The sequence below is a fragment of the Lepisosteus platostomus genome, chromosome 1 (assembly GCF_059453375.1).
Source record: "Lepisosteus platostomus isolate fLepPlt1 chromosome 1, fLepPlt1.hap1, whole genome shotgun sequence".
NCBI lineage: Eukaryota > Metazoa > Chordata > Actinopteri > Semionotiformes > Lepisosteidae > Lepisosteus > Lepisosteus platostomus.
Window position 1 is genome coordinate 17,921,421 of NC_142611.1, and position 27,079 is coordinate 17,948,499.

The 27,079-nt window shown below is 35.8% G+C and overlaps 1 protein-coding gene across 8 annotated transcripts in view; it reads left to right on the plus strand.

Annotated features, from left to right (window-relative positions):
- The window catches only part of LOC148677792 (leucine-rich repeat and immunoglobulin-like domain-containing nogo receptor-interacting protein 2), a 504,064-nt gene that overhangs the window by 434,727 nt on the left and 42,258 nt on the right, over window positions 1-27,079 (plus strand). The window contains exon 1 of one of the 8 annotated variants that reach the window (XM_088626250.1): window positions 4,372-4,418. The exons of 6 other annotated variants lie outside the window; for them this stretch is intronic. Coding sequence is in view for 1 of the 2 variants with exons in the window: in XM_088626196.1 (XP_088482322.1) it covers window positions 7,443-7,445 (3 nt within the window). In the remaining variant the exon portion in view is untranslated. Of the gene's footprint in view, window positions 1-4,371; window positions 4,419-7,237; window positions 7,446-27,079 lie in introns of those variants that run through there. One more of the 8 variants, XM_088626196.1, reaches the window with a different exon arrangement.

Here is a 27,079-nt window from a genome sequence, read left to right on the forward strand (position 1 = left end):
TAAAAGAGATTGATTTAGGAACATAAACATATTACCGTATGAAAACTGTACTGTATACAGTATGTATATGTATATTTAATGTCTTAACTGTGCCCGTTTAAGTATTGAATATTCATATCTAATTTTACCACTGAAGGGAAATCTTAGTAGCTGAGCATAAAAAGAATAGGAGCATACTGCAACGCGTGTGAAGGCCATAAACAATATTAATTTTGGAACATAAACATACAGTATATGGCTGGTCTCGGTACTTTAAAGAAAACATACACGAAACATGGTTTCATTATGACCAGAATCGGTCTTGAGATATTTTTAACTTGATTTACAGTATTTGAGAGGTATGTCTTAACACCGATACTACAGTGCTTAAGTACTGCTCACGTATATGTTTCTAGGTTTATATTATGCATTTCATACGGTCAAATTACTGTTGAGCAACTAATAAGAAGCGCGAAACGGTATGCGTTTTAGTTTCGTTTTGTGCTGGGACCCGTGGATTGATTAGAGATATCAAGTACATACAAGTCATTTTTTAAATGTTGTAGTTCGTCTTGAAAAAATGTTACAAGTACATCATCTATCAACAATTACACAGGTTATGTTTCCATATTGCGGATTTTGGTTACGTAATATTATTTTCTTGATTTCACGTTGTGAATATATGATTTGGGCAAACAGAGCCGCAAAGAAGTACATTATGGGTTGTTGTTTTTTTTTTTGCAGTTTTATCTAGAACAAGCGATGCTTAAACCTTTGTCTGATTCCTGTGAAACTATCCACACGACAGTTACAGTACCTAGGAGTTGACTTCAGTGATGTCACTGATGGGATGTTTCTAAAAATCCATCCTCTGTAAAACGTCTTCTCTAGTTGTCCTGCATATGTATTCGCTAATGAAGCTGTGTGTTCTGAGCCTGGATCTCTACATTTCTGTATGAACCAGCTTAGAGGGCTAAAGACAGCTTGTGTTTAAATTGAGTGAAAAGGCAATTTATGCTTCTAAAGTCATGGTCAGCATTTATTATTGTACTGTGCTGTAAACTTGTTCTGTGCCTAGTCACATTATTTTATAGCGTTTGTATAGCGTTATCAAATCCGGTGGCGCTGTGTGTTAGTTTCCTGACTCCCATGTCACATGGTCTGTGATTGAAACCTGTGAAACCGGTTTAATTCGTCACAGCCAGCACTCCAGCAGAGAGTGGGTTGTACTCGTAAAGTAGAAGCAGGCGAGATTTCCAGCGAAAGACACCTCCCCCTTCTTCAGGTGTGAGGGTCTTCTGCTCAGAATGAAACGCTAAAATGTAATGTAGGCTCTGAATGGGTTCAATTATGATTTGGGCTTGATTAAGATCGCTGCCTTTAATCTAAAACCCTACTTGAATCCTTCTAAACTAAAAAAAAAACTGTTGGATGCACATGAATTGAAGGAATGGGCAAACATAGCTGATGCGGATCCACAGAGCCAGCATATTAAGATGTTTATAATTAGAGGCAATTTGTTTAAATAACTAGGTATGGATACTGATGTGCAAGAGAGCTGGAAAGGCTGTTTCCTTAAGCCAGCACTATAAAATGTTTTATTCTCAGTGAGATGCTGCCATTTCATAGTGGGTTTCTAACACTGTGTATAGTTCCATCCACACAGTGCCTTTACTTCCGTCCATTTCTAATCTCTTTATCCAGTACAGAGGATTTGGAGTCTATCCCAGTAAGCGACGGACACAAGGCAGAATACACCCTGGACATAGCGCCAGTCCATCACAGGACAGACAGAAACAAACACACACACACCAGGGCCAGTTTAAATCTAACCTCAGAACCTTTCTTTTCAGAAGACTTAGTGTCTGTATCTGCTTCATTTTCTAATTTTGGTAGTACCTCTAACTGCTTGTCTTTCTTATATGCATTTACTTTGTAATCTGTGGTCCTTTTATCTGTTTTTACATCTACTGTATTGCTTTGAGATGCCACCTTTAATGGTGATATATCAAATAAAGTTTTTTATTATTGTTATAGGGAAACATGATCAGATTTTCCCTGGTTCAGAAAAAAAGATCTAAAGTATACTAGTTTGTCACTCTTCTCATTCCCTTTGCTAAATGACTTTTCATACTAATCTGATCAATCTAACTGCCAGTTTTCTGTGCTTTCTCTATCCTGCTAGATTTGCAATTATTCTGAAAATTTTCATCTTGAAATAACTCATTTCTAAATACCTTTTTCACTGTTAACATCTTGCAGCAACTCTGCGACAAACACTCTGACAGTTCATCCTGCTACCAACATTAAATAAAACAAATCTTAAGATTTCTATATTTATGTCTTTATTTAGTGGTTTCATTAGTGACAAAGGCTAAACTTTCTTGGGAAAATGTCTTTTATGTGTTGCGGAAAAAACTGACTTGCTTTAACAAAATATGTTTACAAATCCTTTCACCTGGCATTTTTGTAGTTAGAAATTATGGAACGCTCTGTTAAAAGCAAGGGAGTTTTTATGTCCGTTGCAGTTCTTTTGCAACATGAATATAATTATATCGTTATTAATTTCTTGAGATACGCGATTCCATATTATATTCCCTTTTAATCAAATTCTAAAAGTATGCTTGTTGACTCCGGTATCACGTTAGTTAAAGCCTTCGAAGCTTAAAATGTTTAGGGAGAAATGGAATACTGGTGTGTATTTTTTTTCTTTAAAGTACCAAGACCAGCTATATACTGTATGTTTATGTTCCAAAATTAATATCGTTTATGACCTTCAGATGCGTTATGCTCCTCTTCTTTTTATGCTCAGCTACTAAAATTTCCCTTTAGTGGTAAAATTCCATATAAATATTCAAAACTAAGAGGATTGAAATGTGCACAGTAAAGACATTAAATGATTAAATCTTTTCACTACCAACCAATGCACCACGAGTGCCCCTGTCGGTCATTTTGGCCAGCCAATCACTTGCCCTGCGGTGCCCTACGGTGCCCTGCGGGTTGGTTACTGTACCGCGGGTTTTTACCGCTCATTTTGAATGGCTGCATCTGTAGTAGTTTTCCATTAAATACCATAATGTCTCGTTAGCATTTTGAAAGCCAAACTGCAGCTTTCCAATTAATGGCAAAACCCTTCTTTGAATTCCTTCCTTCACCCTAGCTTAGAGGCCTCCCACTGTGGTCTCACTCTGGAGGGCACCCAGACCAGTATGATTTATATGTATCCATTAAATAATCAATTTATAATGAACAATTTAATTGCCATCAATTAAGTGTTGTTGTTTTTTTTATTAAGTAATTTAGAGATCATTTTAAGTAAAAATCTAAATACTCCTCAGCACATAAGAAACATAAATTAAATAAAAGTATTGTTTGTACTTGCTTAATCAAGTAGCTTGTGCTGCAAACTGTTAGAATTTGCTTATTTAGGGTTACCTATAAACAGTAATACAATCTAGACTGTCAGAATTCAATTATTATGAAGTGATTTAAATTCAGAAAGCAGAAGGCATAGATTTATAGTGATTTGTTGAAAATTATAGGATACTACAATAATTCGTCTGTATCAAAATGTCCTCTTCTTACTGTGAGTTAATGATGCAAAACAAATCCAAATCCCAAATCCAGTCCTCAAAGCAGTCCATCAGGCGGCTGATGATTTAAGGAGACCTAAAAGACCTACTTGCAAAAACCTGTAGTACATTATTAATGTACACTAAGAAGCAGTCAAATTTAATTTTTTTATAATATAACATATCATTTTTTGAATATTAACAATAACAGTTCTACCTGAGATGTGTACAGTATTTACACCACAAAGGATTGTGAAACCAGTTATTTGCTTAATTCCTGATTATTGTCCCATTGAAAATCAAGCAGGGCAGTGATGTCATTAGCTACCAGAAGATTGAGATTAATGTGCGGATGCATTTTTAAAGTTAAATTTAATTTCAGATTATCTGAGTGAGATTGAGTAGTCTGTCATTGTAGTATATGCCAGCAGCCATATCACCTTGCAGCTCACAACTGTCAGCCCACTGAAACTAAGCAGGTGTGAGCTTGGTCAGTACCTGGACCTCCTGGGAAAAATGAAGGCTGCTGCTGGAAGAGGTGTTAGTGTGGCCAGTGGGGTGGGGGGGAATCACCCTGTAGTCTGTGTGTGTTCTAATGCCCCAGTATAGTGTTGGGGACACTATACTGTAAAAAGGCACCGTCCTTCGGATGAGATATAAAACCGAGGTCCTGACACTCATGTCATTATAAATCCCAGGGCATTTTTCAAAAAGAGTAGGGATGTTACCCTGGGATCCACACTGCCCTTTGCCAATCATGGCCACCTAATAATCCTCATCTATAAATTGGCATCATCACTCTTCCCCAGTGATAGCTGATGTGTGGTGAGCGTTCTGGCACACTATGGCTGCTGTCAAATCATCCAGGTGGGTGCTGCACATTGGTGGTGGAACTTTCTTTTCCTGACAAGAAACTGCATCCAAGAACCTGATGCTTTTCTAATGTTTATTGAGTATTTAAGTGCAATACATTTTGGCTTAGCCCGCTTGGTTAAGTGGTAGCCTCATGGCCCAATAAAAGAAACAAGTGAACCCCAAAGCCGAATAGCAAGAGATAGAAGGAACATTCAGGCATAGTATGGAAATGTGGACATTGCAGTAAACAGTGAAGTCAGACATTAAAAGCTCTAAGACGCCTGCTAAATAAACTGGAGATACTGTAGGAAGCTGGGCTGTCCCTGTCGACGACAGTACCCTGGGCCACTCAAACCCCAAGAGAAACAAGTGAACCCCACAAACACCAGGGAAGAAATAGAAAGGACGAAAATTGAAATGCAGACATTATGTTAAAGGAGAGAGCAGGCATTAAAAGCTGTGGGATGCTTGCTGACAGAGCCAGAGATAGGACAGTAGACTGAGACAGGGCTGGGCAGCTAGCCTCAGGAGCAGCCGGAGTCAGGAGGGAGGATCCTGGGGCCGAGTTGAACACTGGGGAACAGAAGAGGAAGAGAGCACAGAAAAACAAGTCACGATTAAACTAAAGAACATGAAGGACGAATACATGTGGTTTGAAATTCTGTGGATCACGTTCCACGTTTGGATAAATAATGTGGGAGATGAATTCAAGACAAGAAGCATATTTTCTCTTTCCTTCTGGCGTCTATTTGTTCCTCTGCTTGTTGTTTTTTTTCCCTTTTTTGCCTGTTGTTTGAGACATAGACCACATATTGAATGAGAAAAAAGTGTGAGAAGAGATGTGTGCAAGAGTTATATATACTGTAGAGCAAAAGTCATTAATGATTGTGAGATGTAGCAGTTGGGTGAGATTGGCTTAACTGTACAGTACTTCTTCTTCCCAAATTTAAGTTCCATGTATTCATCATTGGAATGTTATTATACTGTACATCACCTAAACTAAAACATTCATTTGTATCTGCCAATGTAAATACAAATGGAAAATGCATTTAGGACCATAGTTCTTACTAGTGTAACATTTAAAATCTTCATGATTTTAACAAATGTCTTCTCCCAAGTGTAAGTGTTCTGTGGGACCTGCTGGAAAGACAAATGGTGTGGTAAAGGTTGTTTCAGAGAAGAAGCTTTATATTCCACAACAATACAATAGCAAAATGTACCATAGGTGCAAAGGCAAATTCTTAACTTCAAAAGCAGATCAACAAAAAATGAAAATGAAAACAGTTCAATATGAGTGACACCATATTGACTTCTGGTCTGTGCTATATTAAAACCTTTTATTACCTCATTATTGATATTTCATTCCAAAGGCTTGGAAACATATTGGGAATAGTGAGCATAAACCTGAAGGGTAACTTGCGATACTTTTGCTGTGGTTGTGAGATGGCCATTAATGTTGATCGCACCTAAAAAATCAATGTGTTACTGAATTCTTTTTGAATGTCTAGGTTTCTCCTTCACCTTTAAAGGTTTTCTCTCTGAGGACTAAACCAGCTTCAGGCCCAAATGTCCTTCTGCTGTATACTCATTTATCTTGTGAAAACCAAGGTTCATTTATCCTCTTTTAGTTGTTTCTGGGTCATTATTGGGCATCTTCTAAGACATCACCTGCAATTACCATGGGCCACCTTACTTGTAGCTGTGAAATACATCTTTTTATTTGCAATTAGCCTTTGCCCTTTCTCTATTTTGGGACAAGGGCTTTTTGGTTGCTTTTCTTCTTATTTCTGAATTTATGCAGTCTGTTAAATCCAGTTAAACTAGGTGCAAAACTATTTTAACAAGTTGAATGTTCTGCTGATTTGTGTTAATAATAAATTAACCACATTAATGTTCATTTAAAAAATAAACATGTATTTTTGGAACTATTCCACTATAGAAGTTATACCCCCTCCCTCTTATTAAATGTTCTAATAGTAAGAGGGTGTTAGTAAGAAACAATTCTTTGAAATAAATTATTTGCAATGAAAGTGATTATGCTGAAAAAGTACTGTTCTTTTTTTAGTCATTAGCTGGCAAAGTTAAGGCAGTATTACAAATAGCTACAGTGGATATCAACTGTGGGTAATCAATTTGAACTGACGTGGCTTGCTGAGTGATACCTTTTCCATATTACAATACACCCCTTGGAAAAGGAAGATAAAGGAAAATTAAGAGGTCTATTAATCACAATCTCAAATAGACAAAACCAATTAATTATAGTATATGAAAGTTCTCTTGGTCCATGCATGACCTGTACAAACCATGTTTAATCATTTTTACATTGAAATAATTTTTTTGGTTGTGGATCCAGGAGATGTTCATACTGTACAGTATATGTGACTAAAAAAATGAAGTAAAGCAGAAAAGAAATTAAAGAGGAAAGGAGCTTGCTTGTGTTGTTTTAGAAGCATTGCCATTAGTACTCTAAGGTTTGATTAAAAGCTCCCAGTGGGAGGCAGAATTTGTTTACTACAATAGTTTTCATGCAGAATACAGTGTTTAGTTCCAGTGTTGATTGAGCCCAGAAGACCTATTACTTTGTAATCTGAGCTTCTCCTGGCTGGTTCCCATGGGGTTAATTAAGTGTATGAGGTAGCGCCCGAGCTGAACTATTAGATAGTCCACTTGAATTTTTCACTGATACAGCAGGGATCCATTGTTCACACAAACAATTGACTCACTCAGGGTTGGAGGTGTCTTTTAACAACCACCTTTATTAGGTTACTACTCCAAATCTTTCCTGGTCATCTATCACTCAGTGATCTAAATGTAGCCTAAACCAGTACTATAAACCATGTGTGGCTCTTGCAGTGTATGGCCAGTGAACTAATAGCTTTCCTGTCAGCTGAGATGGTGCCTGAGAGAGATTTAGTTCACATACAGTATAAAGACATTTGCACAGAGTGAAAAGGAAATGCCTCCTTTTTATGTTACATATTTTATGGGCAAGAGACTGCCAGTATTTCCCTCCACTTCTCACTGCAGTGAACTTCAATGGTAAGAATGTTTTCCTTTGATTAACCTGGATGCATTGATAGATTATGCTGATTAGGCTGTGTTTTTGAGTCTACACACACTTTGATGTTTCTAAGGCTGACTGCACTGATTTCAGATTGATTAGTTTTGAGTTAATATTTTAAAATGGTGGCTGAAAGGGATTCTGCAGTTAAGGCTTTCGCATTACCCCAATTAGTAAAAATAAATTCTGTTAAAAACAAACTTCAGAAATCTTGGCTTCATGGCTTTGAGCTTCTTAATTACTTTTTTGTTTTATCAGGTATACAAATTATTTCTTTGCAGCTGATTCAGTTAATTTAGAACTGTGATATTTTTTGCTTTAAGAGTTTCTCAGGCATGAATGAAAAAAGACTGAAAGAAAATAACATGAGCAGTCTGTGATTTCTTCTTGTGTACCTGTGTTACTTCTAATTTGATATTCAATTGGATGTGTGCTGCCTGACATCTCTGCAGCTCACAGCTGAACGGCTTCAGTGATCCTCAACAAACTTTCAAAAAAGTATCTTGTGGTCATCCAAAACAACCGATCTGTCTTTTTTTAATTCTGGTTATATACAGTATGTGGGGGAGAATTTCTGAATGAATGTGTTTTGCATTTTATTGAATGCTTTTACAATTAGCAGCTATTCACAGCAAATATTAGTGTGGAAATAGCAGTTTCTTCTCTGTTGCATTTTTCATGAATAAAACCCTGAAATTATTAAACAAAAGTGCAGACTTAAGCTAAAGACATGAGGGTGAGACCTCAGTGCTCATTTGCAAGTGTTGTTAAATTCAAAAATTGGATTTGAATGAGTCAATTAATATGTTAGTATCAGTTTTTTAAAATAAAAATAATGTTGAAAGACTTATCACTACAAGTAAAGAGGTTTCTCCAACTAAATAACAAATGCAGAGCATCTTTTCTGGCTTTCTTATTTGAGAATAGACAAATCATCTTTGATGCAACAGCTCACTGTTGATGGCAGAGGGCATACTACTTTATATAATTAAAAAAATAAACTTTGGGGTATTATGCTAAACTGTCAAAATTGTGATATATAACATAACTAAAGTACTGTATAATAAAAAAAAGTTTAATTATGGAATATGGCTGTTATCCTTCAGAGCTTATATTTAGATTCTTTTTAATATTGAATTACAGTGATATGGCATTGAAGCATTAGATTTTTCTAAAATTTCTAAAAGATTTTAAAACTTAGCAAAAACACAAAGTCATGGGATGCTCTGAGCAAAATTGCATCGAAAGTGACTTTTCACAAAAATGTTTTTCCTTTGCTTAAAGAAAATAAACATTTGATTATATACTGCATACAGTATGGTCCAATGCTGGAAATGTCATTTTCAACAGATTGTTTTAAAATATTGCCTTTGATTATAGAGGATTTTTATACAGTCCCTTGTAGTTCCTGTATAGGAGCTAATAGAGCATGTCTTTTTCGATATTACAGCAATGTAATGGCCAGAATATTTTCTAAAAGGGATACAAATCAATATCCCAATAGCTGTCCACACAAGGTCAGATCTCAGGTGAAACAGAGAAAGTTGAGAACCACATTGTGAGATGTGCAACCTGACTCCAGAAGTTATACTTAGTAAGGGTCCATTTACAGTGTCACTAAAAATCAATGCATCCTCTCCCATAGCACAACTGTGACATTTCCTCACTGAGTATGCTGTTCCAAACATTGCACCACAAGTGTGTCATTAAAATAAAAAAAATGTCAGCACCAGTAGCAATATAAATTAAAAGTGATACTCTTTTACTCTTTTCCGTTTTCTTTACATATTCCAAGCCGATGGAAGAGTTTATGTTTAAGACCTAAACTGCATGAGTGTCACTGAAATGTTAAATGTATACAACTTGTATTGAGAAGCACTACAGTCAAAGCCTATTTTCCTATAACATCAAGGCTTGAATTTATATCATAATGTTGTATATTTATGCCTGGATTACGCTTTAATTGTAGGGGTTTGTTCTATCTTTCTTTTCCATCAAAACATATTTGAACACTATGTTATCAGCAATCCAGAAAGTAAGTGTTATTAGTATGTTTCGGTTCAAAATATAAAAACAGGATAAAAGTAAAATTATAAACCCTGACAAAAACAATCCCACTTTGATTATTCTACAGTAATTTGTAAGAATTATCGAAATATAATTTCAAATTTGAATAAGTGGCTTCAACAAAACACAGAATTTCATAATAAGTTATATAATTCACAGGCCCAGAATAGTTACCATTTTGCACCTCAGAAGTGTCTTCTCTTTTTGGGTGTATTTCTAGGCTCTCTTGTGGAATAATGATTAGGTGTGTTAGGTATGTGCATTCTTAGGAAATGCACTACATTGCCTAACAGAAATCTAATATGTTGTTTGTGTTGTTATTGTGGTTTACACATAATGAGCATGAAATAGCATACTAGGGGACTTCACTAAATTGCTAATGTACAGGGCAAACAGAACATGATCGGTCTTGTTTGAAGGCTAGTCTCTGTAGGGAAATGGGGAAAAGTACTCAGCTGTATGCTTGTTTGCATCCGATGACTACATTGTGTTTGTTGCAGTAAAATTGCTAAGAGGGTCATTGGATTGTTTATTTAAAGCTTGGGCTGCCTGTCTAAGATATAGCATTATAGTGAATGAAAGCTTGTTAATTCAGGAGGAAATAGCATTATTATATTATTGTTAATGCTGTTTCTGTTGTTTTTATTGATTGTTTCCATACCTTTAGCTTAGACCTTGCAGCAGTTACTAGAGGTACTTATAGTATGTATGACCTCCTCTTCTGAGGTTAATTATTCTTGTTAAGTTACAAATCTTACTGACAGCCTCTGAAAAATCTTAAGTCTGAAAGAGCCACAGTGAACATTTTTAGTTTGATCATTTTTGCCAGATATGGACTTATACAAGATGAAATTCGCCAGAATCAAAGTCTTTAAAATGGAGTAGATTTGGGAAAACTTACAGAGAACTTACTTGCATTCCTATTGTTTTCCAGTCATATTCTGACCATTAACTTAAAATGGAAAATAGCAGGTGTTCAGCACAAACCTTATTACCATTAACAGACTAAATGGAGACTGTGCTTTGACCTTTAATTAATTAGATTTGGTAAAGTTCCAGTAAACATGTCAAATAAGCATCTAAACCTCTAGATCCAACTGAGACCAAAGTGCTAATTATGTTTTAGTATAGCTTTGCAAAGAATTTTTAAACCAAAAGAACATATAAATATTTGTAACGTTTTATATATGTCATGCATTTTGAATGTGATTTTGAAAGTCTCAACACAGATGGTGACCAACCAATCCTAGACTTTAGTATGAAGCCGAAAAAAAAACAGTATTAGTGTATGCAACCTCAAATTACTCTTTTGATGATCTTACTATAGTAGTGGAGTATGCACTAAACTAATCAAATCTGGATTTTCAGAAGTCAGTGCAATCTGAACTTGCCTGAAGTGGCAGCATTAATCGCTACCATTAGAGACAATCATGACTTCTGTCTTTGATAAAAATAAAAAAGCTGAGGAACATAAAAATTCTACTAAAAAAAGAAGCCTATTTTCTCTCACTTGGTTTCCCATAGAATCACATTAATCCACACAATCCAATCTGGTCATGGTGATCTTTACTATATTTGATGCTATCACTTTGCTTCCTTCTTCCTTATTTTGTCATCACTTTTTATCCAATAGAAATATTGCTCTTAATTGTAAAACCATATTTAATGCACATCATAATTTAGGTCTTAAATATAATTATGATAAAAAAGAACACTTAAATCATCTTTCTAGCAAGCACTGCTATCACCCTCTCACTGCGTTCTCTTGTTATGAATGGTACCTGGCTTGAGCAGTTTTGGTTTAGTATCCAAAAATGAAAATATTTTACACATAATGAATTGTCTAGCTTTATACTCATGTACAATTCAAAGCAGAGGAACTTTCAATACACTTTCAATGACCTATCCCAAATTGGCAATGTTTGAAAACCAATCTATTTCTGTTGCAATAAACTACATGCTTTAGACCAGGGGTCAGCAAACTACGACCCGCGGGCTAAATTTGCCCTGCTGAACTTCAGAGTGGTCTGCAGCTCACTACTGATTGAATCTGGAAGGTTACTTTTTGCATCAGATATTGAAAATCTTCCGCTTTAGCCTAGGTTACATAAGCCTGTGCTACAACTGATTCCTACCGTAAATTCATTTGGATTTTTGCTGCCTACAGTGATTGGCTCAGTCACGCAAATGATGTCTAGTGTATGCTATCTTGTTTGAAAGCAGGTAATGATTTCAAAAGGTTCTAAAAGTTGTAATGTGTCCTGCCATGTCAAAAAAAGAAAGATCGATGCAGGGGGTCGAAAAGTTCAACGACAAATGGTCAGAAGAGTACTTTTTCTTTTTATAAAGAAAAGGTAACGTCTTATCTGTCAGGAAACAATCATCATGATTAAAGAATATAACATAAAAGGGCATTATGAAACAAAACAACACGGTACCCTTTCAGAACCCACAGGAGATGGACAGAGGGAAAAATTAGAACAGTTGAAAAAGTAGCTTCAGGGGCAGCAAAAACTTCAAGAGAAAATTCGAAGAAAAAGTTGTGGTCACCCGAGGTAGTTATCGAGTATCACAGCTTCTAGCAGCAGCTAACAAACCCTTCATGGTCAGTGAGTTTATTAAGCAGTGTATGCAAGAGGTCGCATAGGAGATGTGCCTGGAGAAAAACACGATCTATTCCAGTTGGTGAGTTTATCGGATTTCACTAAGATGGCGCAGCAAGGTTAGTCAGCATTTTTAGTGGCCCTTGCTCTAAAAAGTTTGCCAACCCCTGCTTTAGACCAAGCACATTTTGCTGTTGTATTAATTTATATATAACAGCATGAAACCCACACATACTAGAAGACATTTTTTTGATACTTTAGACCAGTGGTTTTCAAACTTTTTCGACCAAGTACCACCCCTGATCAAACAAAAGCATCCAAGTACCACCTACAAGTCATCTTCTCATAGGAACCCCAGAAAATCTCAATGACCAATATGAGTGCACGTGTGTGCACACGCTCACATACACAAATAATACATATTATAACAATAAACTTTATTTGATATAGTGCATTTAAAGGTGACTTCTCAAAGTGCTTTACAGAAAAAAAGCAGGAACAACAACAAATAAAAATAAACACTAAAAAAGCACCATTTCAGTGAAAGGAGTGAGCCTGTTTAGTCCTAGCAAAGCAGATGTGAAGTCATTTTTCGAGCTTTGATACCATTCACAACAGAGTCTAACAGATTTTAAATCGTCAGGCATTTTCTTGACAACAAAGTTTTCGTGGTGGATGTTGCAATATGTCCATTTATTTCTGGAGCAACCTCTCTTAATTCGTGCAACTACACCGCTGTGTGGGCTTGTCATCGCTCTAGCACTGTCTGCACAAACTCCGACGCATTTTATCCAGTCGATGCCATTCTCTTCGATAAATTCATTCAGAAGCTAAAATATGTGCTCTCCTGTAGTTCCCGTTGGTAGTGGCTTACAGAACAGAAAGTCCTCATGGGACATGCCCTCAAACTCGTATCTAACTTAAACGAGCAAATTGGCCAAATCGACTACAGACAGAATTGCAGAGAAAAGCATCTGCTCATCTTAACGCGCTCTATCAGTGTACTTTTTATATCATCTGCCATTTCAATAATTCTGTGTGTGACTGTGTCTTTCAGAGGGGGCAGCAGGTCGAGCTCTTCAGCAGCTTTTTCTCCACACATAATAAGTGTCAGCTCTTTTGCCAATGGTAAATAAGGTTCTTCAAGAATAGTGTGGGGCTTACCTCCTTTAGCAATCCGCAAGCTTGCATTTTTCCCCTTTTCCGTTTCAGGAGTCTGTCTCAGAAGTTAAAAGAAGTTTTTTTTCATGCGCATGGGAGCAACACATGGAGACGCTCGGTGTATTTTTCTCAACCTAGAACAGTTCTTAAATATTTTTCTGTTATCTATCACGCTTTCCCATGCTCACATGATTACCAGCTTTCGTAGCACGCATTTCTATGCATTCCTGTGTTTACAACATTGGCATTGTTCCAGAATCATGCACATTCTCCTACCTCCCTATTTGCTGGAGATAGCTTTTTTTTAAATACAATTGGCCACTTACATTCATAGCACGCATTCCTATAGAGTGGTATAGAATTACACTGTAGCTATTGTGTCCACTCAAGTAGTAGCACGCGCTGTATCATAGTACACAGGCTGCGTATTCGACACGTATTAAAATAGAAAATATGTAAACCCGTCCTGATTTTTCAGTGCACACAACAAAGTTCCAGGGTCATATGGCGTACCAGCTGGCGGCGCTCCGCATACCACTCCTTGTATGCGTACCACAGTTTGAGAACCACTGCTTTAGACTGCCAAATTGAATGAGTGCAACTGACTTGAATTCAACATATCAACTTGAGGTGGTTTCTGCTGAACAACCTGTACATTTTCATACATACAAATCTTGTCGAGAATCTTTGATGTGACCAATACCAGTGCCCATGTTTATTATCCATCTCTTGACTAGTTGAATATCCCTTGGGAAAGGTAACAGTTTGAGTTTCTGCTTATCTGATCCTGTTTTGCGTGTGATCACTATGTTCTAAACAGCCAAATGCTTGACAGTGTGGCATAGTTGAATTTTCATACATGAGTTGAGGAAGCCAAAAAAGGATTATCGTTGTTAGAAGACCAAGTACTTTTGATGAATTCTTCATCAAAATCCTTCTTCTGTGAAAAAAATGTCTTCCAAGGTACTGGAAATGTTCTATGTTCTCTAGATGCTGAATGTTAATCCAAATTGATGGCATAGGAGCATACTGTATGTATCTGTATGTCCACTCATCACATCACCTGTGCTACAGCATGATGTTAGTCTATAGTCAAACTGAGCACTCAGATATACTGTATTAAAAAAGACTTGGAGTGATAACATACCTTTGTGTGACTCTTGTGTGAACTAATTAGTGGATTAATTAGTGGGGATAAATGCACACATATTTACATGAAGGAGGCAAAAGACTGAGAAATTTCTAAGGAAATCCCTATTTCAGGAGAATCTACAATCCATATATTAATGTCAAAGAATGTTAAGTAGCTAGTTGAGCTTTGACCAATAATTATGCTGGCTACTGGGGATTCTGAAAGAAGCTGTTTGGCTAAAGGAGTGACTAACAGTTAATTAGGACTCCTGTAATGTGTTTTCCTGACGTTTACAGCAGAGAAGTACCTATGTACAATAACTTCCTTGGATGGATTTGTCCCCTTTCTTGAATTTTGTCAAGATTCTCGACATTTTAAAATCATTTGAGGATACTTCTTCGCTTTATATCTGTATTTAGAGGGTGTGAAGGATTAGTGAAAGTTTCTGTCTACCATGCTTAAGAATTTCAACAGGGGTTCCATCATTTCCTGCTGTTTTGTTATTCTTCATTTGAGTGATGGCTTTCACCACCTCATTAAGTGTTGGTAGAGTTCCAAGCTTGTCTCTAATTGGGATTGTAGGTTGGAATGTACTGTATGCTATTGTTCAGAGTGAATAGTTGAATGGGCTTTTATATTCATTCTATTATAATGTTTACCAGCTTCAAATGGAAAACAAAACTTGTTTAGCTGTTTCTGTTGTAACTGTTAAGAGTCAGGAATACTCAATACATTGTAGCTGTATCTGTTAAAATACCACTGCATTCACTTTCAAATGCAACAGTACGAAAAGTTATCCACTTAATTTCAAACTTTTCCTTTTCTGGCAAATTAAACGACATTCCCATTTAGGTCAATGCAGTGTATAGAGCCATATATACAAAAAAAATGTATAGATAACATTAAAACATCACTTTTCCTAAATTTCATTTCTGCCTTAAAACACCACCATGCCATCAAACACCCTCTATTATTTATAATAATCCTAACCCTAACCCTAGCTAAGGGTTTGGGTAGGTTAAGGTTAGGGTTCAGTTTTAGAAGAATTAATGCAACCTTCCACTCAATTAAGCAGAAAATTTAACTCAGGGCATCAAAATACTATTAAAATGCCTGAAAATTTCTTCTCATCCTCTTACCCCCTGGGCGTAATGGGGAGTCTCCATTATAAACCTAAATATAAAGCCCCGAAATAAATACATGGTAATAAATAACGTGTTCTACATTGACCTTTTTATTTATTGATAGATAAAATGCAGGGCAACGATTTTCTCTAAAAGCTAGTCGAAGTAGTAGGTGACTCTAAGCTCGAAGCCCAGCAGCAGCAACAATAATAATAAATGCGGTGTGTATTCTCCTGTCACGGTACAAAATAGAACAATGGAGAGTACATAATGTGATTATTTTCCAAATGTTGCAATAATTGTACAGTATATGCTTTTGGGAACACATTCGTTTTCGAACAGGTTATTGCTCACTTCTGCTGCTGTAGAGTGTGATGGTATCTTCAGTATGCAACATCGCGCTGTATGCATGTGACACGTCTTTGTTCAAGTTTTAAAACTACAGTTCGAAGAAACGAGTGTTAAGAAAAAAACAGGACATTTAATTGCTGATTGCTTTATGTTAAAGAGGAACAAACAATGACAACAGAGAGCATGCTACTGAAAATTCATCCCCATCCCCCAAGCACAACCGTCTAATCTACATAAGAAACACAGCATGGTGTAACACTCCTAGCCTTTGTGAGAAGTATGGAGCTGCGTTACATAAAGCGGCTGCAATGCAACATAGTAGGTAAAATTTAATTCCAAGCTGAAAAGAAAAGACTCAACGTGTCTCAACATGTCTTTTCAGTTTACAGACCTTCCAAGGTCATTTATTATTAATAATGTCTTCCATATCGCATTACAATTGTAACATACACAACGTGTTTCCCCTATAACTCTTCAGTTTACAGAATAATAAAAATGATTACAATCCAATCTTTCCACTTGTGATGCCATTCAGAAGTACAATTACCTCCTGCTTTGTTTAATGATGGTATGAAAAATAAATATTAATGTTGAGAAAGCTTAAAGTTGAAATGCTTAAAGTTAATTTAAGGACCACAGTGGGCGGTGTGCTATTTTCACAGCCTTCTGATTGCGAAAAAAAGACCTTCTGATCTGATCTACACAATCGGAAGAGAAGAGAATGTGATTTTTTCTATCTGTTGCATTTATTAAATTCAAATATTTTAAACATTTAATCAAAAAGTAAAAATCTTACAGTGTACACAAAGATTCTAAGCTGATCACGAGGAAGAACAATCACCTGTTTTTGGTGCATAAAATGTGGTATTTAACTATCTTAACCAGTTTTTTTACAGCTTTTAAAGTCATTTAATGTTTAGGTTAGGCAGAGATACGTCATTGTTTCTTATTTTTTATTTTGTTTTTAAAAATAAAAAAAATTGCTTGCCCATCTTGTTGATAAGCTGTTCTCCGATTACACTACAATTGTAAAAAATAACCCTTCCCCCCTCCCTTGTTAAACATTTCTGTGAAGAAGTCCTTAAACACAGAACTATCACGTATAATAATGCATTGAGATACATACGCCAATTTTGCCAGAAACAACCTCCAAGAGCAAATCAATCACCTGGGATGAGGGAGCTCTGCTTTAGCTCAGCCAGCTGGTTCCCTGTTGAAGGACACTGACGGGTTAGCTGGGTTCGATCCTAGGCGGTGTACTATATAGTACAGATAAGCTTTTTTTAAATGTTTATGTTAAATTGTTAGCAAATTCCTGGGTGCTGACATTCAGATTAAGACAAAATATAGATTTTCTCAATTTGGATATAAACCTGAAAGAGAGAGACATCATGTTCACAATAAGCTATAATAGGGGACTATTTTTAAGTATTCGGTTATGACAAACAAACCGGAAGTAATGTTCTGATCGCGCTTTGAACCGCCTGGGTGCTACATTACAGTGCTCATTACCACTACAATGACAATAGAAGTTGTGTTTTTTTTTAAAAGAAACAAATCTCCACTTGTGATACTTAAGCTGCTTAGTCACATGATTCCATATTAATATAACTATCAAGTGGTGTTAAATCGCTACAACATTTATCTTTTATACAATAACAACAAAGTGTGTTCTTACTACGTATTCTTAGAAAAAGATAAAACGGTATATCTTTTCATGAAGTACAGTATATAAACTTAATAATGTTAGAACAACCACGTTAAAACCAGAACCCACCCTAAGTTACCAAGTTAATTAAAAAATTAAATTATTTATGAAGAAGGTGGAAGGTTGTGTACTTTTGTCCAACTGAGCAATATTGCTTTATAAAACATACCGACATTTTAATGTTTAATGTTTAACATGCTGTAATACACAGTTTAAAATTATTAAAAGAATGAAAAGCATACAGCTTTTGTTAAACTTTATTAGCTCCACCTGGCGGTTTTACAAGGTACTTCTGGAGACTATTATCCTATTAAAAAACACACGGTATGTTGCGGTACGTCCACTGTATTTTAACGCAGCATACCTCACTCATTTTGAATGGCTGGATCTGTATGTTGCATACAATTGTACATGCTTTTGCTTAAATGAATTATTTTAATTAATTTGATTTAATTTAATTAATAAAAGTGATTATATTGTGCAAATCTATTAACTGTTGGCTGTAAAAGAAAATGAATACAACCTTACTCAGCCTTACTCACCTAATTGTGAATTAAAATATCCACTTTTAATTTTTGTTGAATTTTCCCAGAAGCCAATTAACTAACCAGTATGTCTTTGTACTGTAGAAGGACGTTGGACAGTGCTATTAATAATACCTTAAAGTTAGAGTAATTGAAATGTTCTGTCTTACATCATTTACAGCATGCAGACTGGCAATGTTTAAAAGCATTTGTGAAACAAATATAAGCATAGATAGTTCTTTATTTGCCTTGATCGGCTTTTCTAATTTTTGTTGTTTCATAGCTATTGGAACACTTAGAATATGAAAACAGCTAGTGTATTTGCTTTCTAAATATGCACACCTTGCATTGCACAACAAATTATTTTAATTTTTTTAATAAAAATGTGAGAACATTTTCAACCCATGTATTTTATTTTGCCAGTAAGGTTATCTTATATTATTTAGAATATTATCAGAGGGAGTCACATCAATGCACTCTGTTGAGAACTGTTAAGTGAAAATATATTTCTACAAGGGCTTTGGTAATTCTCCCAACATTGTTAATGTCTTTCGTCTGCTTATTCAGTGGTCACATGGACAATGTGATTATAGTTTCCAGTTTTAACTGGCAATCTTCTAAGACTTGAATTGCTCTCACTTTTATAATGCATCTCCCGGTCTAATAACCTGTGTTTTTTTCATCACCTAATTTTGTCTGGTCGTGAATACCATTGCTAGAAAAGCCCTAGAAAACAATTTGCAGGCATTTTAGGAAGTACAAAAGATGAATGTCAAAAGAGTGAATGAAAAATCATTTGTAGAATCTATTTTGTTCCATACATACACACCAAATGTTATATTGCTGTAAAATGTTTATTGTTGAATAATCACTTCTTTCTATTTTTATGTTCCCCAGTTGTCAAGTGGGTATTGACATCATGTATTTACATCATGAACCCTACAGCACATACTATGGAGTTAGATTTCACTGGATGAGTGATACAGCTCTTGCTTATAACACTTGGAGTTTACAGACACCTAGAAACTCATGAGTCTCAATACTGCTTAGCACACTGAGGATAGCATGCCCTAAGGAAACTCATCCAACTTTAGTGGTGCTTATCCAGTGGTGTTAGTGTGGAATCATAGTCACAGGCAGCTACAGTAATAACTTAGCAGTGATTCAAACCATTGATGCCCCAATTATAGAACTCAAGTGCACTCTGAATAAAGGCCGTTTTATGTTGAGGCAATGAGAAGCTACTCCCTCCTCTTTTTTTGTGGTTTTGCCAAACAGTAATTAAACTTTTGTAAATATCAAACACAGAAGAATTTGTTTTATTGTTACCCAAAGCATAGGATCTCCTTTTTCTTTAAATAAAACCTCCTTCCTGGCTATGTTTATTGGTCCCTATTTCCCTGCAATGTATAGTGATTGGGACAATATTTCCCTGACCTACTGTACTCACTGTTGTTTGTTATATCCCACCTATTTCAGCCTTTCATTTGTTCAGTGAACTGTGAAACTAAAACACTTTAACTAATGTGGTGTGATCCAACTCTTTAGAAGGGGTGCTATCCTGTAATCTTTACAGGCTTTTTCTGGCAGTGTCTTACTGCCAAATTATTAAACATTTTTTTTAATTATTACTATTAGTTAAGGGCTTGAATAAAAACAATTACAAAAACTTGTGGGACTATAGAATGTTAGAGACAACATACAGTAGTGAAGGACTATAATAGATTTGTCTGGGGAGAATACACTTCTTTTTTCTCTTTTAGGTATAGATCTGAAAATTTTAGTGTTTCTTTTTAAATCTAAAAAGAAGATCAACTTTTCTGAAAGCTCATCTGTTGATATATAACTGCCAAAAGTCATTTAAAACTCATTTTTTGGTGTTTTATTTTACTTACAGTATGTTATTCTACTTATAGTTACCTTGCCAATCCACATGTAGAAAAGGTGTTAAAACAATAACAGTATATAGTTTAACATTATGTCAGTTTTAACCCTCAGTTTCTAATCATCATCATCATCATCTTACACTTAGCACTTTTCTGAACACTCCACTCAAAGCACTTTACAAGTAGTGGGGACTCCCCTTCACCACCACCAATGCGTAGCCCTACTTGGATGATGCAATTCATAAAAGGGCATTATTAGGAGGCCATGATTGGTAAAGGCCAGGGGGAAAGAATTTGGTGAGTACACTGGGGTAACACCTCTACTCCAAAGGACAATGCCATTTTACAATATAGTGTCCCTACCACTATACCTGGGCATTAGGACCCACACATACTGCAAGGTGAGCCACCCTACTGGCCCCACCACTTCCAGCAGCAACCTTAGGTTTTCCAGGAGGTCTCCTAGGTCCTGACCATGCTCATACCTGCTGAGTTTCAGGGGGTTGCCAGTTGTGAGTTCCAAGGTGATGGCTGCCGAAGATTCAAAGGGTGTCATGTACAGTAATATTACCTGAGAATTAGCAAACAAAACTTCATTAGCAGTAGCAGTTTTAGTACTAATGTGCTAAAGCCATAATAGACAGTTAGGTCAGTATGTATTATGAATTTGGGTTGTTAGTGATCATTACGTAATCAAGATAATTTTATGTGAGAGTATATTCAGAAATAATATATTATTAAGCTCTTATTCCTGTATTAATTCATTAAACTTTGTAGACATCGTTTTACATTTACATAGAAGTTATTTTGCTAATGCTTGAAAAAAGGTTGGGGAGGCATGTTTGTGCAGTGGTTATCATTGCTGTCTCACAACGCTGGGGTCCTGGGTTTAATTCTTGTCCTGGGTGCTATATAATGTTGGTGGAGTTTGTAATTTTTCCATTCCCTTTCAAGTGCTCTGGTTTTCACCCACAGTCCAAAGACGTACCAGAAAGTTAATTGGCTTCTGGAAAAAATTGGCCCTAAGTGGAAGTGCGTTTGTGTCTGTGTGTACCCTGTGATGGACAGATGTCCCATTCAGGGTGTAATCCACCTTATGCTCATTGCTTGCTGATCTTGCTGGGTCCCCAGCAACCCTGTATTATTAAATAAAGTACTTAGAAAATGGAAGGATGACAAATTATTTTTGTGGAAGTCTTAGAGCATCATGTGTATTTTCACTTTAGTACAGTATATAAAAATATGAAACCCAATTATTTAATAATTAGTGAACCCTAGTGTCCAGTGAAAACCCACATGAAGACAGGGAAGACATGCATACACCACTTAGACAGACTCCAGAGGTTAGAGTCAAGTCTAGGAACCTGGAGCCATGAGACTGTAGAAGTCTCATGCCACTGTATGTCTGTCACTCCAATGCTTGCTCTTGAATCTTTCTATATTTAATTTTCTGATTTACCCTCTTAGTCTCTGTGCTGAGTCTGGAGATGTGTTTGGGGCCACTTTATTAATTTCCTTTAGGATTTTGAGCAGCTCATTAAAATCCCCTTGGAGACTTCTTCATTCTAGGCTGAAAAGGTTCAGTTCCTTCAACCTGAGTACATACACAATGACATTCAGTCCTGGGATTACCTGAACACTATAGCTGATTCTTGTAGCACAAAATGAAATTAAAGTGTAAAAGCAAACAACGATAGTTTTTCTTCTTTTTAAGCACCATATCATAGTGGTTTAGTGTTACGGTTCGCTTTGTACAAATACTCTATGTTGAGAAATAAACAGTAAGTGCAGCAAGTATATGATAGTCATGACAGTTTAGTTCAATAATACAATACATTTCAGAAGTCACTTGCTGTCGGAAGCGGTCAAAATTCACAATTTGAAAAGTAACAAATTTTACTTTATGATAAAGATAAAATGCTGTACATCCATGTAAAGTTGAATAAATTACAATTGGTATCACACAAATAGACATCATTCAAAGTAAGTAAACAAAACGTAACATGAATGTGAGTTTGAATGAAATTCTGTTGATATGATGAAGGTGGGAGTTTCCATATTTTATTACTCGACTCATTTTAAAGGGACATGAGACGATGCCATTAAAAGTCACTTTACAAAACTACAAATGGATGGTGTATATGGTGTGGCTGTGTCTGACAAACCTGTAAAATTAAAATTCACATACACTTTCAAAACATCAGTTTTCATTTGGTTCAGAAGGAAGGTGTCCTTGTGCCTGCTGTTTGTCAGACATTACACAGATTCTTTGGAAATGTAAATGAACGCTGCTGCAAGAAACTCGAAGGAAAGTGAGATGACTAGCAACTTTGACAGTAGCTGAAATATTGAAATCCCTGATGTTGACTACATATTCTGTATATGAAGACTGGGTTGCCATATTCCATAAACTGCTATGAGTTATGGGAATAAATACCGTACATGCACAATATTAATTGATTGTTACAGTATACTGTATAGCACTCTTCATGCCTAGGCACCCCAGACTGCTGTATTAATTAAAAATACAAAATCCAATAAGCCTGTTAAAAAGTTTATAGTTTGAAAAGGTGTGTTGCAACATTTCTGATGTTTATAGATCCAGAAACAGTGGGAGAACACCAACTAAAAGCTATGAATGCAGTCAACTGAAGACTATATCTGGGAACAGACAGCAAATCCGCTTTTTCAGATCTCAGGGAGCAATGTGGTACATAAGAACCTGAATCTCCTGAATGTAGGAGGTCCCTGATCCATGAAGGACTTTTAAATGTTATTATACAGTAGCTACCTTAAAGACCATTCTAAAATTCATGGCAAACAGTGTAACAAAGAATAGTAGGCTATAGAAGTGAATTACACTTACAGTTGTCAAAATATAAAATTATGAAAAAACATTAACCAGCATCTTCATTGTTAAGAATAACAATGTTTTTCAGGTGACATAAAGTGGTTCTCATCATAGACATAATATCTTTGTTAAACTAATAGCAGTAATTTTCAAATTGCTGTGATATCCCCTTAGTTACAAACGTTTTTGCTTCCTATAACCTTCTATCAGTTATTATTAACAGCTTCAGCGGTAGAATGACACTTACAGATTTTCAGACACAGCATTTGCATGGCCACGGGGGAAGTGTTCCATGAAGTGTCCTCTGTGGTTAAACCCCACTGAGCAGTACATTAATATTGCAAAGGACCAAAAAATGAACACTGCTCTGTGCAATGTTGGTGTAGTGTTCTCATAATTATTAAGAAAGAAGTATTAGTTCAGCACTTAAAGTCAAGGGAAATAGCCTGGAAATGAGGAATGAACAGTTGGATACATTGCAGTAATTAATTCAGGATGAGGCTTTCAATCCAAACCATCTGGACATTAATTAGGAAGGAATTTGACAATAAAGGAGGAGTCAGACTTTTTTACACAGTTCAGATCATTGCCCGTGCTCGGCAATTTCTGTCAGCTTTAACGAATATCATGAATTTGGAGCATCATAGTTCAGAAACTGAAAAGTCAGCAAAACTGCACCTCTGAAGCTGAGAAGAGAAAAAAATAGTCAGCATAATTATTTGTGGATGACTGGTATTCTGCTGTTTGTAGCCAAGCATCATCTTTTGGAACATTTCCTTGTCAGTAGCATCCTTCAGAGGAATTCAAGGAAAAAAAACTGATATTAAGATTTTCCTTTTAAAATTGCTGCTGTATAAAGTGTGTTTTTAAGAATATTAAATATCTGAGTAATTAGACATTACAAATCTTTTATTTGTGAGTTCAGTTGAGCAGAGTGCAAGAGAAAACTTCATTATGTAATGAATTTACCAAATTGTGTTCCCAGGTAATAAAATGCTTTTATGCAAAAGGTACAGTATGTAAGAAAACTGTGACAATCAAGCATATTTTCCTGTACAATTCCTTATATATTAGTTTTCACAGTTATTTTCAAAGCACTACCAAACAAAACATTACACTATTTATGCCTCACAGCACTTGGGCCCTGAATTCAATTCTGGACCTGGGGTGCTCTAACTTTTATACCGTATGTTCTCCCCATATTCACGTGGGATTCCTTTGGGTTCTCCAATTTCCTCCCACAGTCCAAAAACACACTGGTAGGTTAATAGGCTTATGGGAAAATAGCTCCTGGTGTGAATGTGTGTGTTTGTATCTGTGTCATTTAGTCCATTGTGCACCCTGCCTTATTCCTGTTGCTTGTCACAATAGGCTGCAGCCCTCTTACATTCCTGTACTAGATAAAACCGATAGATACTGTATATAGATTATCTATACTGTACATCTATTTATAACATCTTGTGCAGATTATACTTGTAACTTCACTGTGAACCCCTTTATAGAAACAAAATAAATTAAATGAGTTTTTTATCCTGTTGTAACACAGGTTCCATGCATAGATTAATTGATACTTAGCAGCGTAATCCTGATTGAGATAATCATCACTTTAATTGACCCAACATAAGAAATTATAACCTATTTAAATGATTGTAGTTTTGTTTCACTGTGGATTTATATTTCATTAGCTGAAATGTCATACAAATGACTTGTTTTCTTTATATTAGAACACATTTTAAAAAATGTTATACAAACTTTCATGATACTGGAATTGTTTCAGGAGATTGAAAAACAAAGTTCAGAACAAGCATTTAGATGAGGCAGATAGACAATCATCAAAATGCATTATCTTTTGACAATTTGCTAAATATTTTTTTATATATATGTCCAGGTGTAATGTTGCCTGTAGAGAAATCCTAAAACATGAAAATAAGGAAAATGCAGACTGTGGCCATAGTACATCACCAAATTTGGACTTCTAAGTAGATTAATTGTAATGATTATTTTACAACCATACAGTAGCACCGGTATGCAGTATTTTACTGTTATTACCCCTTGTCTTTAATTACAACTTACTATATACTGTAAAACTGGAATTCAAAATTATTTAGGTAGCAAAATCAATCTTCCTTAAAAGGCTTGCAATCACTGAAACTACAGTTTTCACTTCTTGGAAACACAGGAATGTAAATAAATCGATTAAGTAGAAGAAGAAAATCAATAACATTTTCCAGCTCATTCATTATGAAGCACTCTCTTTAATATTTGTTTATAAAAAGGTGTTTATCTGGCCCATTTACTAGGTATATAATATAAGAGCTTATCTACAAACACAAGCCTCCTACCTCATTTCACAAGTCAACAAATAGGATCTTCAATATGCGCAGAATGCTCTACCAGAATGTCCCATCTTCATTAGAAGAGAAAAGAGAGCTATAAATTAACTGCTCAAAGGATTGCTCTTAAAGGGTGGAATTGCTAATCAGTTAAGCCATTGGTAGCCATCTTTTAAGATCACTTGTGCTTTTCTTTCATTTTACTAATAATTGACACATGTTTGCAATTCATTATACTTTGTAACTGGATCCTATTGTTTTTAAACATGTTGTAAAGCCCTTTTTCCCATACATATTTTTTTTCTAATTGATTGGTGTAACCCTCTGGGATACTGTTTTTTTTGCTTTTGCTTTACTTGCTCTTGGGCATAAATCTGTTTACTGCTTCAAGCAAAACCTCTTTAAACTGTTGCCATCCATTTTCTAGTGATTTCATATACCGTATATCCTGTTTTATTCTACAGTACGTCTGGTAAGTTGTCTCTTATTTCTTCCATATCTGCTCTCCTGAAAGTGTGATATAAATGTCACAATAGTTACTATGGTGCCTACTGTACTTAACATATGTTATTGTTAGGAATTTATGAGAATAAGGAGTACGGTTTTGAATAAGAAACAGTCATTAAATCTCTTGGTTTTGTTGCAAGAAGAAGCATTTTCTAATTTAGATGTAAAGGGGCAAGTTGCACATAATTTTAGCATCAATGATTTGTTGTCACAGTCGTAAGTACTGTACCTTGTAAGCAAGTACCTTGCATCACTGGGACTTAGGGTTCAATTCCAGACATAGGTTGCTGGAGTGGAGTTTGTATGTTTGTGTGGGTTTCCTTCTAGTTCTGCACTTTCCTCTCACAGTCCAGAACAGACTGGTACTGTAATTAAATTGTGTTCTAGGAAACCGGCTCTGGTGTGAGTTTGTGTGTGTCTGAGTTTGTGTCTGTACATACCCTGCAATGGACTAACATGCCTTCCAGGGTGTATCCTGCCTTGTGCCTTTTGCTTGCAGGGATAGGCTCTGGCACCTTATCCTTGAATTGGATTAAGCACTTAGAAAATGGATGGATGGATGTTTTGGTTTCCTTTGTGTGAACACAAATATACACACGAAGAAAATGAATGGACATTTTTCTTAATTCATGTCAATTTATGCTGTTGTACTATATTTGGAACTTCAAGTTCTAATCACCTTTAAGATGGTGAAGGCCCTGCATCTGTGCACAACTTAAAATAAATGTTAAATTATTGGGAAATGCAAAGGCAAGTGTTTGGACCAGAATACGTTTTTTTTGTTTTAATGAAAAAGGCTCCCTTTTTAAAGAATTATAAGCATGAATGCCTAATACATGCTGTGACAGAATTTAAAGCTCCTTTGTCACTCCCCACTAATTTTGATCAAATTAGCACATCTGAAGGGAGTTAACTGTAGTGTTAAATGCAGTGTGAGAACATAAAAAAACTGTAAACAACAGCTATGAAGGGAAAAACTCCCTCAATGTGTGTCTAGTAGAAATTGTAGAATACACATATGCTCAAACAATAGGCAATGAAACCTTTTTAGTGTTTTTGGACATGTATGGTTGTGTTTCTTTTCAAATGAGTGGTTTTGTGGGTGTTCACCACCACTTGACTCCTTGTGACACAAAATTGCTCAGGCAAGCCTTCAGGAATTTATTGAGTTTCCTAATATTGTGCTAGCAGTAACGTATTTCAGATTGCCCCCACTTCTGAAAAACACACACCTTTGTCTTGCATCTCACCGCTCTTCAGTTTAAAGGTGACCCATGTGGTGAATCCATGTACTCCCTTTAATTGAAAATTCTTCTTCATATTTCAAATTTACAGTAGATACAGTATGACAGATAGAAATATTGC